General features: G+C 39.7%; 1 protein-coding gene across 1 annotated transcript; it reads left to right on the forward strand.

The window, feature by feature from the left end:
• Positions 933–15911, forward strand: MRPL39 (mitochondrial ribosomal protein L39). The gene is made up of 10 exons (XM_005674737.3): positions 933–1073; positions 1854–2060; positions 3833–3972; positions 5663–5762; positions 7089–7156; positions 9319–9431; positions 10734–10799; positions 11714–11867; positions 13761–13808; positions 15793–15911. Exons 1-10 carry the CDS (start codon positions 1010–1012, stop codon positions 15838–15840), a joined length of 1008 nt encoding a protein of 335 aa, XP_005674794.3. The 5' UTR covers positions 933–1009; the 3' UTR covers positions 15841–15911.

Raw genomic sequence — 17152 nt, forward strand, 5'->3', positions numbered from 1 at the left:
CTTGCAGACAAAGGTCCGTATAGTCAAAGCTATGGTTCTTCCAGTAGTCATGTACAGATGTGAGAGTTGGACCATAAAGCAGGCTGAGTGCTGAAGAATTGATTCTTTTGAATTGTGGTGTTGAAGACTCTGGAGAGTCCCTTGGATAGCAAGGCGATCAAAGAAGTCAATTCTAAGGAAATCAACTCTGAATATTCATTGAAAGGACTGATGCTGAAGTTGAAGCTCTACTACTTTGGCCACTTGATGCAAAGAGCCAACTCACTAGAAAAGATCCTGATGCTGGGAAATACCGAAGGTCAGAGGAGAAGGGCACGACAGAGGACCAGATGGTTGGATGGCATCACTGACTCAATGCACATGAGTTTAAGCAAACTCCCTGAGATGGTGAAGGACAGGGAGGCCTGGCGAGCTGCACAGTCCATGGTGTCGCAAAGAGTAGGACACGACTTAGCGACTGAAAACAACAAAGAGAAGCCGGGTGTAGACCCGCTCAAATCCCCCTAAAAATTAAGCCTTGCGAAACCGAGAGTTAAGCCACAGCAGAGGATGCCATCGCCGTGGTCAGCCGGGCTGCATGAAAGCAAGAGTAAACAGAAGCCACCTTTCCTCGATTTTTCTCCCCAGAAACATGTTTTGTGAGCACTAAGGGTTTTTCCAGCCAGCCAGGCTCAAGCCCGCGGCGGACGGAGGTTGGCAGCACGTGTTGGGGTCTGCGGCTCCAAACCAGACGTTTGTCCCGCCCGCGGCGCCCAGGGTCCCCGAGTCACTCTCCGCGCTCCCGGAACAAACCCGGATCAAACCCGGATCAAGCCCGGATCCAGAAGCCGGACCTCCGGCGACTGACTCGCAGCGAGGCTTGAGCGCGCCCCCTAGCGGCGGTTGCCGTCCGAGAGCCCGGCCCGGAACGAAACTGTCGGGCGGAACCCAGAGTGCGCGCTCGGAGTTTCCGGGGAAGAGGACGGAGGAGGACCTGCGCGCGGAGGTTCCTACCGCCGCGGAGGAGGCAATGGCGGTGGTAGTCTGGGGGCTGCGGCTCTGGCGGGCCGCCCCCAGTGGCGGGGCTGCCTGGAGTGAGTTATCAGCGGCCGTGCGGACGAGGAGGGAGGCTTAGAGGACGGTGTCTGTTCAGGCTGGACCCCAAGCGGGTCCTAGGGGGGAGTCCCGCGGAGCTGAGGGGGCGGAGGCGGGTGTTTAAATCTGCCGCCTCTCCCGGCCTTGGGGTCCAAATCTCGGGGAGCTGAAGGGAAGGGCCGTTGGAGAAGCTTGGGGCGCCCCCTGAGAGGGAGACCACGTCCTGGTGCATAAGTGCCCTTGTTTTCCCATTGAACTCGTGCACGCCTTGCCAAATCAGCTGTTTTGGGGTTTCGGGGAAAAAAAAAAAAACCAACAGAAAAACGAAACAGCCTTTCTCCCTCTAGATATGGAGCGATCTGGCGTGGGACCTTCAGTCTCTTGGCGCTTTCTTGTCGCCAAGACCTTTTCAAAGCGACAAACTTTGCTCAACTTTGCCTTGACTGCTCTGGTTTTTGACTCCGCTTCCTGGTTACCTTTTTCTTGCTCCTTATTGTTTGTAAAGCACAGATTGGAATTCGACGGAGAAAACTGGTGAGAAGTGGAGATCTGATGGTCAAAGCAAAGTGGAAATAAAAGCGCGGATCTGGGCAGGCTGCGGTTCTCTTGCGTTGGCGTTTTAATTAATATTGTTGCAAAGTGGACCTCTGAGCTCCTTTCGGCAAATAGCATTGAAAACTCCCTTGCCTTCTATTCTTTCCCGGCTGGAGGAGGGCGATGGCAGGAATGGAACAGGGCGGCTGCAGGGTGTATTCACATTTATTGTAACTTCCTCATAGGGTCTGTGGCCACATCACCTGCTTCTCAGCTGTCACCGACCGAACTGATACAAATGCAGAATGATCTCTTTAACAAAGAGAAAAACAGGCAGCTGTCACTAACTCCCCGAACTGAGAAGATTGAAGTGAAACACGTTGGTAAAACTGACCCTGGCACTGTCTTTGTGTTGAATAAAAACGTTTCCACTCCTTATAGCTGTGCCATGCGTAAGTAACGGATCAGGGTCCCATTTTGATGATTTTAAATAAGAAAGGGGAAAAACTGGTGCAGAGGAGACAAGATGTAATTGCTCCCTGAACTCCCCAGTATCTAGCTTCTTCCTGTGTGTTCACTGTTGACTTAGCTGTTGAGAATACTAGGGGTCGGGTGGGTATTCTGATGTACAGGTTGTCCTGGGACTTGCTTGAATCTGGCTGAGTTTAGAGTGCTGTCATCGTGGCAGATCTGAAAGTATAACTACTCTTGTGCTTGCCATTTTTAGAGACACTCTTGGTGTAATGAGGGTAGTTCCCATGTGTGTCCCATTAGAGGATTTTGAGACAGAGGGACTGCCCTGACCTCAGATGATCAGCTATTTTTTTGGCCTTCTTTTCCTTTCTTGCTCTTTTATATCTAACTTAACCCTTTTATGAGCTCACTGCTTGCCTTGTGTGTGTGTTGTGTCCTTATTTGTAGTAAATGTGTGAGTGCATGGCGTGAGTGTGATTGGGGTAAAAATACTTCTTATGTTCATATATTAAAGAAGATAATAATGCCTTGTGTGTGTGATCTGGTTTGGAAATTAAGGGAGCAGGGCCTCTGTATTATTTTCGATCAAAATTCTTTTGTAGTAACTTTGATAGAACTGGTAATGTTTAAATTCCGAAAGAACAAAAAGTCAATTTGTAAGTCTTGCATGCTCATTCGAATATGACTATCTGCATTGTTCAGGCTCTTGGAAAACTTAGTGATGATTCCATTTGAGTAATTAACGTTAGTTAAAAGCTTAAGGTGACCTACAGAGTGTGAACTCCCAATCTTCCTTTACTTTGGCACTTGAATTAGTACTTACAGTTGCTTCCTTGTTTGGCGAGCACTTATGGAACCTCTGCTGTAGGATAGGTATTAGGAATACCGAGGAGGCTAAGACAAGGCCCTTAAGCGGTTTTACACATTTCGCATGTAGAGATGGAGCCTCTGAACGCTCCCAGCATAACCCCTGCCCTCAGACTTGCTTCTCTCTCATACTGCCAGTTGTTCAGTACCTGGTTTTTTTTTTTTTAATCTTTTTTTTTTTTTCTTTATTGACTACCTGTCATATTTCAGGTCTGGTGCTAGGCTCTAGATAAATTGAGTGAGCAAAAATAGGCATGATCCCTGCATTAGGGAGCTTATTGAGACGCTATGGTTGGACCACTTCTGTGAATATCTTTGTACTCAAAAAACATCTAATCAGGGATGAAGTTGCATTCTGGAGTCATATAACAGACCAGAGCTGATCTGCTTATATGTGAATGCATACTGATTACTACAAACTGATAACTATTGTATTTAATTTAAGAGTCCATGTTAGGGAAGTAAGAGATGATTTGGAAGGAAGGCCCCAAACCCCTCTAGAACAGACTTACTGTGGATGTGTATTTTTATATTTTCCCTTCTATGTTATTTGTGCATATATCCAGATTTATTCATGATGCTGCTCTCTGAATATTTAAGTGTAGCTCTTGGCAGATTATTTTATTACTTAATTAACAGATTAATTTCAGGTTAGACTTAGCCTTAATGTTTTTTGCTTGGGTAATTTTGTTAATAATTAACAATACACTGAATGTGTTGGAAATTATTTTTTATTAGCTACAAATATTTTTTTCCCCTCATAAAAGACAGCTTGCCAAATCTTGCCTTTCTGTCTTTTTATTTCTTAACGTAGCACTTAAACATGTAACTTTTCACGTGGGTTTTGTTAGAGTTAAATCTTCAATCTGTTCTGAATTCCTAGATTTAAGTGAGTGGTACTGCAGGAAGTCTATTCTGGCTCTTGTGGATGGACAGCCTTGGGATATGTATAAACCTTTGACCAAGTCCTGTGAAATTAAATTTCTAACTTTCAAAGATGATGATCCAGGAGAAGTCAATAAGGTATTTCTGCCTCTGCATTCTTTTGTCCTCATTCCCCTAGTTTTTCTTCCCCCTTTTATTAAAATCTGTTTACTTTGGAGTATGCTTGTACTGTGCTACGTTGCCTTGGTCCTGTTCGACTCTTTGTGACCCCATGGACTGTAGCCTATCAGGCTCCTCTGTCCGCAGGAGTCTCCAGGCAAGAGTAGTGGAATGGGTTGCCATGCCCTTCTCCAGGGCATCTTCCTAACCCAGGGATCAAATCCAAATCTCTTGCTTTGCTGGCAGATTCTTTACTGCTGAACCACTGGGGAAGCTCCTATGGAGTTAAATATGCCCAAAGTCAAATGTTGTACTGTACTAATCAGGGTTTTAATTGGTAGATAAGGCATTTTCATAGTTCAGAAATCCTCAGTGGCATTCATATCTGTATTTTGGTTTGAGAAAACTATATGATGTGTCTTTCACATTCATATATTTGTTCAGCTTAGTTTTATTAATCACCCTGTATATTGCAGTAATTTTTTTGTTCCCTTTGACCATCTGTTCTATATTATTTCAATAACTTTTTAACTTCTCTCCCTCCCTCCCTTTTTTATCTGAAAGTCTTCCTTAATAGTCTTGCAAAAGTTTTGTTGGATGTTGTGACTGATCCCTAAAGCACTTGCCTACCTGATAACCTTTCATGTAACTTTCCTGGCCTTGCATGGACCCTTCTCTGACCCCCACCTGCTCTTTGAACTTTAGTTTCTGCAGCATCTTTCCACTTCCTCTCTGCTCCAGCCACACTGGAGGACTTGGACAATAATGGTTTCTGCTCTGTTGTCCTCCTTGATTTGAGTATTCTCTTTCCTCCCTGTTAAAATCCTGTTTATCTTTCATAGTTAAGTTAAAATGTAATCTGCTCTGTGGAACCTTCTCAGTGTCTTCTTGTCAGATGAATCCCTCTTCTGGGTCTCGAAACAGTTGCGTAGTGTCTCTCGACACAGTATTTTGATTTTCCCTTGTAATATGAGCTGTTGAATGCATTGGATTCTTGGCTCTGCACAGACAGGGATCATGACCCTTATTGGATCTTGTCCTTGACTTACATATAGTAGGTGTTTAATAAGTATTTGTTGAAATGAAATAATTTAAAGAAGGAAATGATAAACATGATAATTAAAGTAGCTAACATGAAACATTTATTGTCTTATCAGACACTGTTTTAAGTGATTCACAGGTATTAACTCATTTAATCCTCATTAAAAAAAAATCCCATAAAATGTACTGTTATCCTCATTTTACAGATAAATAAACTGAGGCAAAGAGATGCAATAGCTTGACCAAAGTTACCAGTTTAGGAAGTGGCTGAGCCTGGATTTGAACCTAGGCACTGATTTTGAATTCCTCAGACATTAGAAACAATAAATTCAGGTAGATGAAAAAGAGCATCTTGCTGTCCTTCAAGGCCTGAATTTGTGTCTGTTTTTAGTGTATCTCTGTGATTGTGTAGAGCACATTCTGGAGTCTCTGTGAGCCCACTCTCGTCCGCAGGTGTGAAGCGCTTAGGAAAGTCATGTGCCCCCTTATAGTAGTGCCAGTGCAGAGCTGCCGACGGGCGGGTGGGCTGCAGTACTGGTGTTTCTCTTTCTGACTCTGTGATGGTTATTTTGAAGAAATATTAGTAAATCTTAGTATTATTATGTTTGTGTGTATTTTATTTTTCTAGGCTTATTGGCGTTCTTGTGCCATGATAATGGGCTGTGTGATAGAGAGGGCATTCAAAGATGAATATGTGGTCCATTTGGTCAGAGCCCCAGAAGTTCCAGGTGATGTATACATAGAAGGAAATAAACACATACAGGTCTACTTTTTGTATCTGAATATTTTGGTACCTATGTTTAATGTCGTATAGAAAGTGATGCTTAGTCGTGTCTGACTCTTTGCGACCCCTTCCAGGCAAGAGTACTCGAGTGGGTTGCCATTTCCTTTTCCAGGAGATTTTCCTGACCCAAGGATCAAATCTGAGTCTCCTGCATTGCAGGCAGAGGCTTTTACCTCTGAGCCACCAAGGAAGCCTATTGTATAGAACTCACTTCTAATTTAATCTGGGATTCCCTGGTGGCTCAGATGATAATTCTGCAACTCAGGAGACCCAGGTTCGATCCCTGGGTCGGGAAGATCCTCTGGAGAAGGAAATGGCAGCCTCCTCCAGTATTGCCTGGAGAATTCCATCGACAGAGGAGCCTGATTGGCCACATTTCATAGGGTCTCAGAGTCGGACATGATTGAGCAACTGACACTTTCATTTTTTCTAATTTAATCTAATGTAAATTACCATTATATGTACATTCCATTCATTATAGGTAACAGAATTCATCTTATTGCTGTCATATTCCGTTTATTAGACTTCAGTTATTAACATAATAGAACTAGAGGAGATTGTTTCTCTTGAATATGCATTTCGTGTAACTATACTGTGTCAGTATTTATTTATTATCATTTAAAGTATTTATTTCCAAACAATGTGTGAAGGAGGAGATTTGAGTATAAGTAGACTTCTGTAGAAAACTCTGTTTAGGTGGTACCATTTCACCAGAAATAACCCTAACACTGGAGAGGAACACCAGTTTTGGGAGGTGGAAGAGTTCATATTCTTTCATGTAGTAGGATCACATTTGTATTTTTTTTTAAAGGTAGATGTTTATATGCCAAAAAATATTTGATTCGGCAATAAATGATTCTAAAAACAAAACAACAGAAAACTAATCTTTATTAAAAGATAACTAAAAAATTAAACATTTCATATCCATTTGGTTATTCACCTACTTGTTAAATATTTTATTTAGGAATTTTTATGTCTAGTACCTGTTTTGATCATCAGAGAAATCTCTGTGGTGATAATATTCCTGAAGAAAATGTGAATGGTTAAAAAATACTGGTGATATTGGGTTAACAAAAAGGTGAGATAATTTGATGTTAGAGTTGGTAGAGGTCTGACAGGCAGCTGGAGTAACGGTAACAGTTTTATAATTTGTAGTGTTGGGAGAGATTGTCCACTTTTCACGTTAGGATCTAAATATTCATTTGTGTTAAATTAGTAACTTCATACCCTAACAGATAACTTTGCTTTTTTATTTTGGTTGGGTTCACAGTAATCGCTGGAGCCTTCTGCTATGATGTTGTTTTGGATAAGAGACTTGATGAGTGGATGCCAACAAAAGTAAGCCTGCTCTTTAGAGTATTAGAGTCTGTGCCTTTCTTTGTTAGAATGATTCCTGTGTTAGTATTGTTGAATGATACTCTGTGTTGAGAATGTTTAAAAGTTCAGTCATTCAATCTTTTTTTTTTTGTAAGTGTATTTAAGACAGAGGTATATGGTTGAGGGTATTTACTGCAGCATGGTGCCCAGAATATAAAATAAAGAAGCTTAACTATCTTGGATCCCCAGAGCACACTTTGAAAATCACTACTCTAAACCCGTTAAAGCCTATTGCATGGCGAGTTCTTCCAATAAACAAGGATTACATTGAGAGTGGTGGTGGTGGTTGGGGAGGGGGTGTGAGTTAAAAGACATCAGACTTTGAGAAAGCTAACCCCAAAAGCAGCAGACTACACAGCAACAAACTAGCCTGTCCTGGAATGGGCTGCCTTCTTAATGAGGGCAACGATGCTTTGTTGCTCTGGGACTCGGGAGCGGCAGGAGCCTGGCTAACAGAGTGGATCTGCGTCAGATGCTGTGTGAGTAGGGGGTGCTGATGGCTTTTGAAAGTTAAACCTAGTGACTTAGTTATGACTGGGGAGAACGGACAGATGCCTAATTAAGCAAAACTGTATGTCCTACATTGGGAGTTTGGAAGTCAGGAAAGGGGAGGCAGTGTAGTGTACCACTTTATCAATTTCACTATGTCCATTGTTTTCACAGTTTAATATCTCTAAAACAAATATGTCTTTTGTTTGTTTCTATAACTTTTCTTAAACTCTTTTTAGTTGAAGAAAATGATAGCTACCTGTGGCGTTGCCTGGTAGCTCAGCTGGTAAATGCAAAGCAATGCAGGAGACCCCAGTTCAATTTCTTGGTGGGAAAGTTCCCACTGGTAATGTCTTTTCTCAGTGGTGCATCTTAAGTTTAGTGAAATAGTTTCTAAAAGAAAGAATTTCACAGTTGCTGACTCCAAATGTTGGCTTTAAAAGTTATTTCTTAAATAATCTTGCCCTTATTGCTTAATATCAGAAGGGAGACAGGAGAGAAACAGGAAGGAAGAAAGAGAGAGAGGGAAGAAAGGTGTTGAGAGAGATGGGGAGAGGGCCAGGGAGGGGTAAGAACGGTTTCTTCATCTGTGAACTCGTGTCAGTATATTTCTTTTTTCCAAGTCTGTCAAGATTCTCCTTTTACTGAAGTTAAATAAAAACTAAGGTGGTCAAAATTTAACTCTCATTGTCTGTGAAACTTGCTGCTACTTTTTTCCTTTTTTTTCCAAGATAAAACTTTAAAAAAGAAATGTACTGGTTCATCGGAGGCACTGTGGGGTTTGGTGGAAGGCTTTGAGAAAGTGGGGGAGAGTTACATTCAAGCTATATTAAACCATGAATGTGTATTTGCAGGAAATTATCTCTTTTAAGAATGAGAAGAGTCATTTCATTCAAAACAGTCTAATAAGAGGTTTATAGAAAGAATTTTATTACAAAAATTATTTGCGTAATAGTGCTTGCTCTTTTCTGTATTAGTAATGATTTATAGTGTGAAAACTCAATTATAGTTTTTATTAAAATCTCATAAACATTGTTAATGTGTATTATTAATCATTTCAATTGTATTAAACAGACGTTTTCATTAAACAGAAGTTTCTAGCATTGAATTCTGTGCTATGTCTTAGACATGGTCAGTGATGACATTTACTACTGAAACTTTCTGAATCACATAATAAGTTTTTCCTCATGGATTTATTTAAAGAACTTAGTTTTACTCACAGTGTAAACAAAGTTTTGTATCTTACTATTTGCTTATTAGCATTTCTACTGCTTGCACCATTATTTTAATAAACATTTACAAGGCTGTATAAATGAAATGTTCATTAAAATTTCTTTGTAGGATTATCCTTAATATTTCTAATACAGGATGATATTTATTTACAAGTTAATTACAAGTTTTATAGTTTGTAGAGTTGGGAGAAATTGCTAATCATACATTTCATGGTTCAAGTATTCAGTTGGTGCAAATTAATGCTTCCTTTCCTAGCCAGTTGGCTTTTGCTTTTTGTTGTAGTTGGATTTATAACATTAAGCATACAGTTTTATCTGCCTTATAGAGAAATGTTTTCAAGTAAATTGTTACAAAAGATTAGTACTTGTTTTTCATTAATACTTTTTTTTTTCATTTTTAAGGAGAACCTGCGTTCTTTCACAAAAGATGCTCGTGCTTTAATTTATAAAGATCTTCCATTTGAAACCCTGGAAGTTGAAGCAAAAGTGGCATTAGAAATATTTCAGCACAATAAGTAAGTGTTGGCTTCCTCTAAAACAAAAGTAAACCTCTCAAAGTTGTATATAATGAAGAAAATTCAGGTGTTTAAGAACTTTGATATTTGATGTATGTAGGACACGTTTTACTTTTTAGCTTTTACTTTTGTTCAGCTCACCATTTCCCTGAGAAGAAATGACCCCCTCCCCAGCTTTTGATTCTTTTCTTTCTTTGTTTTACTGTGTTTTTATTTTTTTGCCAGTTCTTCTCTTTATGTTACCATCGTGGTGTGTTCCCCTTGTTTCCTTTCACTGTGAAGGGGGTAGCCTGTGTGAAACTGTATTATTGTGAATTTAAACTTTAATTTATGTAAACTGTATTGCATTTGGCAACCTTTCCTTCCCGTCTTTCCACTTTTCAAATGAAAAGGGTAAGACAGCGAATGCCAGCTGTCCAGAAGCAGCTAACAGCCAAAGGAAAACGTTCACGTGGCCAGATCTTAGTCTTCCCTGTGGGAATTACTCATTTGATGGATTTTCTTTGCCAACGTTTTTAACTGTGCCTGGCTTCTCAATTCCCTTTCTCACTCAGAAAACCTCCAATTTATCTTCTGCTAATTATGAGAACATAAACTAAATTTTAATATTAATCTAACTAGAATCCATTATAAGGGAAATCTCAGAATTTTTTCACTTGGACATGTCGGTGGTTGATGTCATTTACTAAGCTAGGGGATTCAGGAATGAGTTTGGTGAGAAAAGAGGTGGTATGGTTTCATTCAGTTTGCGTATTTGGGAATGTAAGATGCTTGTCGAACACCCTGATGAAGTCCAGAGTGCTTTGCATATACATTCAGGGCTCAGAAGAAGTATGTGGATGAGAAGCAGAGATGTAGAAGATGAAAGCACAGAAGTGGTAGTTAAAGCTGTGCAGATCAAGGAACCAGCCCAGAGAGGATGCTTTGATTGAAGAGAGCCGAGGGGCAGAACCTGCAGGGCAGGGAGAGAAGGGTGACCAGAGAGTCACAGCACCAACAGTAGGGAATGCCGCGGAAGCCGGTGGGAGAGAGCACCTTGAGAAGTGGAGGTGAGCAGTGGAGATGAGGACCTAGACTGGCACCAAGGAGGCACCTGTGGGTACCGTGAGAACGCTATGGTGGAGTTATGAGGCTGTGGCCAGACCGAAAGAGGAGAGATGTGAAAGGAGGCGGGAGGGGGAGGCGCCTAGTCTAACCCTCCCTTTCAAGCACTTTGGCTGAAGAGGAAGAGAGAGGGAAGTGGCTTTAAACACCTTTTTGTACATTTAGAATTAAAACTTTTTTTTTTTTGCTGCTCTTTAGGTACAAAGTAGATTTCATAGAAGAGAAGGCATCCCAGAACCCTGAGAGAATAGTCAAGCTACACAGGTAAATAAAGATTAAAAAATTGACCTCTATGCTAATTGAATGGAAGGTATAGTTTCATTGTTACCTGACTAGTATAAAACTGAATAAGATGAGTTTGTACCTTTATTTGTTGTTCTTTCATCTTATTTTCTGTTGCTTTGTTTAGTTTTTTGATATGGTGGTGATTGGAAGCTCTGTTGTCTTCAGGAAGGGTTGTGGTTTCTCTTCCTCATTTTGCTGTTTGTTACTTTTTATATTTGTATTTTACAAGTTGGAAAGCATTGTTAAAAAATGTAATTTTTAGAGTTAATTTTGAAAATGGGTGAAATATCCTTTGTTGTGAATTGATCGTAATTCATATGAAGTCTATATTCATCTGTATATAGAAATATGATTACTGACGAATTAGTTACTACTTGTGTTACATGTAAGGAAGTCATATCACAGTGTGCTTTCTGATGCAGAGATGAGAGAGGTAAGACAGGGCGTTAGCAAAAATGACTTCCTGGTCTGTATCTGTTTTTTCAACTTAATGTTTTCTTGACTCAGACTCAACTTTTTTCCTCTAGGAAGCTGCTCTTAGGGCACAACCTGGCCTACATACTAAAACTCTAAATTCTGTTGCATTAGTTGTTACAAGGTTATAGGTTATCAGATTTAGACATTGGATCCATTTGATGGCATATATATGTTCAGTGATCTTACAAATCTTCAAAATTGTAGGAAGAAAAAGTTTCACCAATTTTAATTTTCAAAATTTTAGTCTCTTCACTGGAGATGGCTGTGTCAGGGTCTACTCCAGATCGAATTGATCCATAGGCATTGTTCTTGATTAGGGATGTAGCAGCAAATAGAATGAATAGACTTTTTTTTACAAACTGTTGTAAGTGATGTGATTTTATGATCTAATTTGTTTATTTTTAAAATCAAATCAGATTTGGTGACTTCATTGATGTAAGCGAGGGCCCTCTTATTCCAAGAACAAGTATTTGTTTCCAGTATGAAGTGTCAGCGGTTCACAATATTCAAGCCACCCAGTCGAGTCTTGTACGAAGATTCCAGGGTCTCTCTCTACCTGCACACTTAAGAGTAAGTAAAGCCGAAAGTTTCAGGTTATACAGTTTGGGTGTGAGTGTAATTCCAGTGTTGATTTTTATATCAATTGGAAGGACATATATTTTAATTTTCATTAAATTGTGTAACACTAATATTTCATCAACTTGGGTTTATGATTAAAAATAATTTTAGCCAGGATGTAAACAGATAATTTACAAAAGAAATAATAGTTGAAAAAACTAACTCAAATTGAGATAGTATTTTTAATGTTTCAAATTCATTTAGAAGAGAGTGCAGTGGGGAACATATTGATGGGACCTTCTGGAGTGCCCTGAGGCCTTATATTTGACCTGTTCTCCCTAATTTTGAGGATCTATGTCGCCCCCTTCTCCTGTCCTCAGTCTTTCCCAGCATCAGGGTCTTGGGGTATACAGTATATCTTTTCATTTATTTAAATCTTCTTTCATCGGCATTTTGTAATTTTTGCCATATGTGTTCTTTATGTGTTTGATTTTTTTCTCACATGCCTTCCTTTCCTAGCTCCCTCCATTTCAGTAAATAAACTGTCAGCTACCTGGCTGATGGAGGTAACCCTTGATTCCCTGGTTCCCTCATAGCCAGGCCCCATCCCATCCATCAGGAAGTTGACTCCTTAAAACACATTGTGAATGTATCCACAGCCAGCAGCTCATCTACTACTGCTCGCCACATCCTCTCCCTCTTTCTTCCCATTCTCCTTCCTTGCTTTTCATTCTTGCCTCCAAAGCACATTCTCTAATGAGTAGCCAAAGTGATCCTTTTAATATACAGATCAGATCATGTAATTCCTATGCCCCAAACTTTCCAGTGGCTTCTCATGAACAAATGCTGACCCTTCGCCCTGTCTCATGAAGCCCTGCATTGTGAGACTCCTGCCTTTCTTTGACTTCATCTCATACCGCTTTCTCCAGCACCCATTATATCCCACTCAAACCTTAAAGTCTCTCACTGTAGCTCATTCTGCCTCAGCCAGGTACGGTTTTCCCTTGAAATATACCACTCTTTGCTCTTCTTCCAGAAGGGTTTACGTGTACGTATTTAGTAATTTTACCTTTTATCAGATTTTTACCAGCTCATCCAGTTTGAAATAGTTCCTGACCCACCCACATCCCTCAGTATCACCTTCAGCGATTTAGTAAACACTGATGTGGTCATTTTGCACTTTGCCGTTTTCATTTATGCATTCTGAAAATTCTCTGCTGCATATGATTGTTAAGTATTAAGGAAATTGGTTCTATAATGTTACTATTGTCTTTGTCAGTTTTTACTTGTTCTGTAGAAATCTAAAACTTACAGGTCTGCTTTTGTGATGTGAGATATCACAATTGGTTCTTTGTGTGTGTGTGTGTGTTAAATTTTTATTAGAGTATAGTTGGTTTACAGTGTTGTGTTAGTTTCTGCTGTATAGCAAAGTGTATCAGTTATACATACACACATATCCACTCCTTTAAAGATTCATTTCCCATACAATAGAGTTCATTATGGAGAACTGAGAATTCTTAATGAACCTTTCCTTGTAGTTGCTTAGGATTTGAACAATGACCAGTAGCATGTTGAAAGTGGCTGTTTAAGGAAAGGATTAGGGGTTAGTGGGAGAGATTTTTGCTTCCCATTAGAAGGAATGCTTTCTGTGGTGGTACTGATTAAGGACAAAGAATGGCATGTTCAGTCCTTAAGTCTCTTTTTCTTACAGGCTGAGCAGAGCAGCTGTCCTGTATGGTCTGTGCCTTTTTCCCTGCTCAGACTCACTTTTGTGACCCTGTAGCCTCATCAGTACTGCCTGACTTTCCATGTATTTGTTTTGTTTAAAATCTATATAAAGACTCAGCCTCTTTGATTTTAACTTTGCTGCTTTAATTAATTCATAGTAAATCTTTTCTTTTCAAGGCACATTTTACCATATGGAATAAATTATTGGAAAGGTCTCAGAAAATGGTAAGTGTTTTTGACAGCGTGTGAGTACATTTCTATGAAGAAATTTTCCTTGGAATTAAGCAACCACCACCACCACCACCACAAAATAATAAAGGGAAAGAGAAGGAAAGAAATTGGTTGTCTCATTAGCTAAAGCAATATTGTGGTTGTTGACCTCGTTTGTATTTTGGCAAAAGAAAAGTTATTTGGCAATTCTGTTTTTATTTGCTAATAACATGAGAGTGATACTGTAGGAACTTGAAGAAAAATAAAACTTACTGCTGTGTAGCAGTAACAGTTCTTTATGGCTGTAATGGTGTTAATTAAGTCTATGCTATATTTTTTTTGTGAACTTAGTGAATATTTAAGATTTGCCAGGTATGTTTTAAAGCTGCCTTGACAGTAGACACTTTAATATATAAATGTCTTGAAAAACCATTACCCAATTAAATATTTATTATTTTGCATGATGATGTGTACAGCTAGCCTATAGTAATGACTTTACAGGTAGAATGTGCTATTTAGGCACTTAGCTATAATGTTCTTGTGCACAAATGATGTGATTTTCTTTTTCTCATGAGAAGAAAGTTTTTGAATAGATGGAATAACTGTCTCTTTGGTTGGTAACAATGACCATTTTAGAGTAGAGAAGAAATGAATATATAAGAAATGTAGTAAGTAGTAGAGAAGTAGCCTAGAGTGTCTAGTGGAAATCAGTGAGTAGCTGTTTTACAATTTTTATTTTGTTCACTTTCCTCTTCCACTGTTTATTTTGCTTGTACAAAGGGAGTAGCTTAAACATATGGTTCATTGATTTAACTACATAGCCTTGTTATGTGCCAGGGACTGTAGGTGCAATAATGAACAAGATCTACTTGCTGTCCTCAATGAAGTTACTTGAACAGCATAACTAGACCTATAAGAAGACAATTCAGGTGTACATGTGGGGCTCTGGCATAAAGAAAAGGACCCAAGCCAAACCACTGGTTGGTTAAGAAGCATTCCCAATCGTTATTTCTTAAACTGGTTTTAAAGGGTGAATGGAAGTGGGCCAGGCAGATGATTTGCTTGCAGGTGGGTTTATCCCAGCAGAAGCTGCTTGTCTTAAGAGGCTGGTGGGATCAAGTGCATGGTGAATGTAAGAGGAATCTGGATGCACACTCACATGTGGGATGGGTGATGAGTCTGTTGGAAATAGAATATGAGGGGCTTGTCTTCTGTGATGTGGAATTTGCATGCCCCTCCTGAAGATGATTGGAGGTAACTGGAGAATTTGAGTAAGAAAGTGACCTGTTGATAAAATCTTCCTGTTTACAAGCTCATTCTGGGGCCAGCATGGAAGATAACTGTGACTTCAGCCAGCAGCCCTCTAAGGGGTAGCAGATGACAAGACCTTGAAGTTCAAGCAGGGCAGTGAGAATGGCTGTGAGAGTTACATAGGTGGAATTAATAAGACTGTTGATCACATACGCAGGTGAGAGAGATGTGGATTCTCTTATGCCTGGCTTGGCGTCTGAGTGGAGCCCTTCACTGAGATAGATGCCGCAGGAAGTAGAGCAGGTTGTAGGGTGATGAGGAATGCCGTTCAGCTCTGTTTGTTTCCTGAGTGACATATAACAAATACTAACATACAGATATGTATTCTACTAAACCTGTAGTATACTGTGTTCAAAGTAGAATTAGATTTTTTTCAACAAAATTGATTGATTTAAAATACTTTGTTGATTGCATTTTATAGATGAAAAATTCAATCACAAACTTGAGAAGCCTAGATAAATGCCTCAGATATGGTTTTAGTGAAATTGTACTTTACTTGATAATTTATATTGGGAACTTGGTTGTGTAAGTTTTCTTTTCTTTCTACTTAACTTTCTATAATAATTACTATTGAAAAAGAAAGGCAAAGGATTATTGAAAAAGAAAGACTGCAGTGATTTTAAACGGTGAGTGAACGGTAAAAGTAAAACTGTTTATTAGAAAAGTAAAGCTATTTATGTTTTTGCAGGTAACTGAAGATCAAACTAAGCCTACAGAGAAGAGTGCATCTACCTAGTAACTTCCTCAAATTTAAATACGTAAATTAAAATAAAAGTTTTCTATGTGTGTTTGTGCGTGCTTATAAAATGAACTGTCTTTTTCTCCCTGAGATTTATACTGGTTTACTGTCTCCTTTCTCTGAAGGGTAAAACAGTAAGAATTTTACATAGAAACAAACCTGCCCCCTTCTACTACCTGGATGCAGCATTTTGGCATGTTTTCTACTTTCAGGGCTTTTTTGTACATATATAAACATATATATTGTTGCTTAGTTGGTAAGTCATAACCGGTTCTTGTGGCCCCATGGACTGTAGCTGCCAGGCTCCTCTGTCCACGGGATTTCCCAGGCAAGAATACTGGAGTGGGATGCCGTGCCATCCTGCAGGGGATCCTCTGACCCAGGGATTGAACCTGCGTCTCCTGCATTGGCAGGTGGATTCTTCACTGCTGAGCACCAGGGAAGCCCCTTAAACATATATGCACAGATAGAAAGTTAATCTTTTACAAACATAAATAGGATCGTACTAGTTTCCATTTTTCACTGTTTTAAACAGTGATGCAGTAAACATCTTTGTGCAAAATGGCATGAGTTTTGTGCATAGGTTAATTGCTACTGAGTAACTTGAGTGTTTCCCATAACCAGTCCTTGTGCTAAGCTTTTCATATGGAATCTCGTATTTAATTCTCAGAACAGCCTGTTAAGGTGTTTCCAGTTTGCGAGTGAGGAAACTGGAATCTGGCAAGTATTAATAGGAAAGCTGGAGATTGGATCTAGGTGCTTTCACTCCCATGCCCTTATTTCTTATGTACTGTGCTCTTGTTCATGTTTAACAGGTGCATATGAATTGGTGAATCTTTCAGAGATACTGAGGGAGTTACATGTTCGTTTGTTCCTTTATTTCCTAGTCCGTGAATGATCTCCTTCCTCTGGAGTCAGATATTTTGCTTATCTAAATCTTTCATGTTTCGGGTTCCCCCTAACCATGCCCCACCCCCAAATCTAGCGACTGTTGGTTGTTAGTTTCAGTTGAGAATGCGGCTGTAGGGAAGGAGATTGAGTGGTAGCTCTGTGGTATGGGTGAGGTTTGGCTTCTCTAAGGGTGAGTAGGTGAAGCTGGCTGTTAGGATGGGGATTTTCTAGTGCTAAAATGAAGAACTTGTCAGTTTTGGTGACTAGTTTCTATGGTGACTCTTCCGATTCTCTCTCGACTTTTCTTTAACTTATTTTATGAGATCCCTCCAATACTTTACCTGTGGACTAATGTTAGACTCAGGCCTTGATGTATTTGGCAGTAGTGGGTGGGGGGCAGAGAAAACTGGTTTGTATA

This window comes from Capra hircus, chromosome 1 (assembly GCF_001704415.2).
Source record: "Capra hircus breed San Clemente chromosome 1, ASM170441v1, whole genome shotgun sequence".
Lineage (NCBI taxonomy): Eukaryota > Metazoa > Chordata > Mammalia > Artiodactyla > Bovidae > Capra > Capra hircus.

Coding starts and splice junctions, on each gene's coding strand:
- MRPL39 (XM_005674737.3), top strand. CDS start 1,010: ATGGCGGTGGTAGTCTGGGGGCTGCGGCTCTGGCGGGCCGCCCCCAGT. Junction 1,074..1,853: donor CAGTGGCGGGGCTGCCTGGA/GTGAGTTATCAG, acceptor ACTTCCTCATAG/GGTCTGTGGCCACATCACCT. Junction 9,432..10,733: donor GAAATATTTCAGCACAATAA/GTAAGTGTTGGC, acceptor GCTGCTCTTTAG/GTACAAAGTAGATTTCATAG.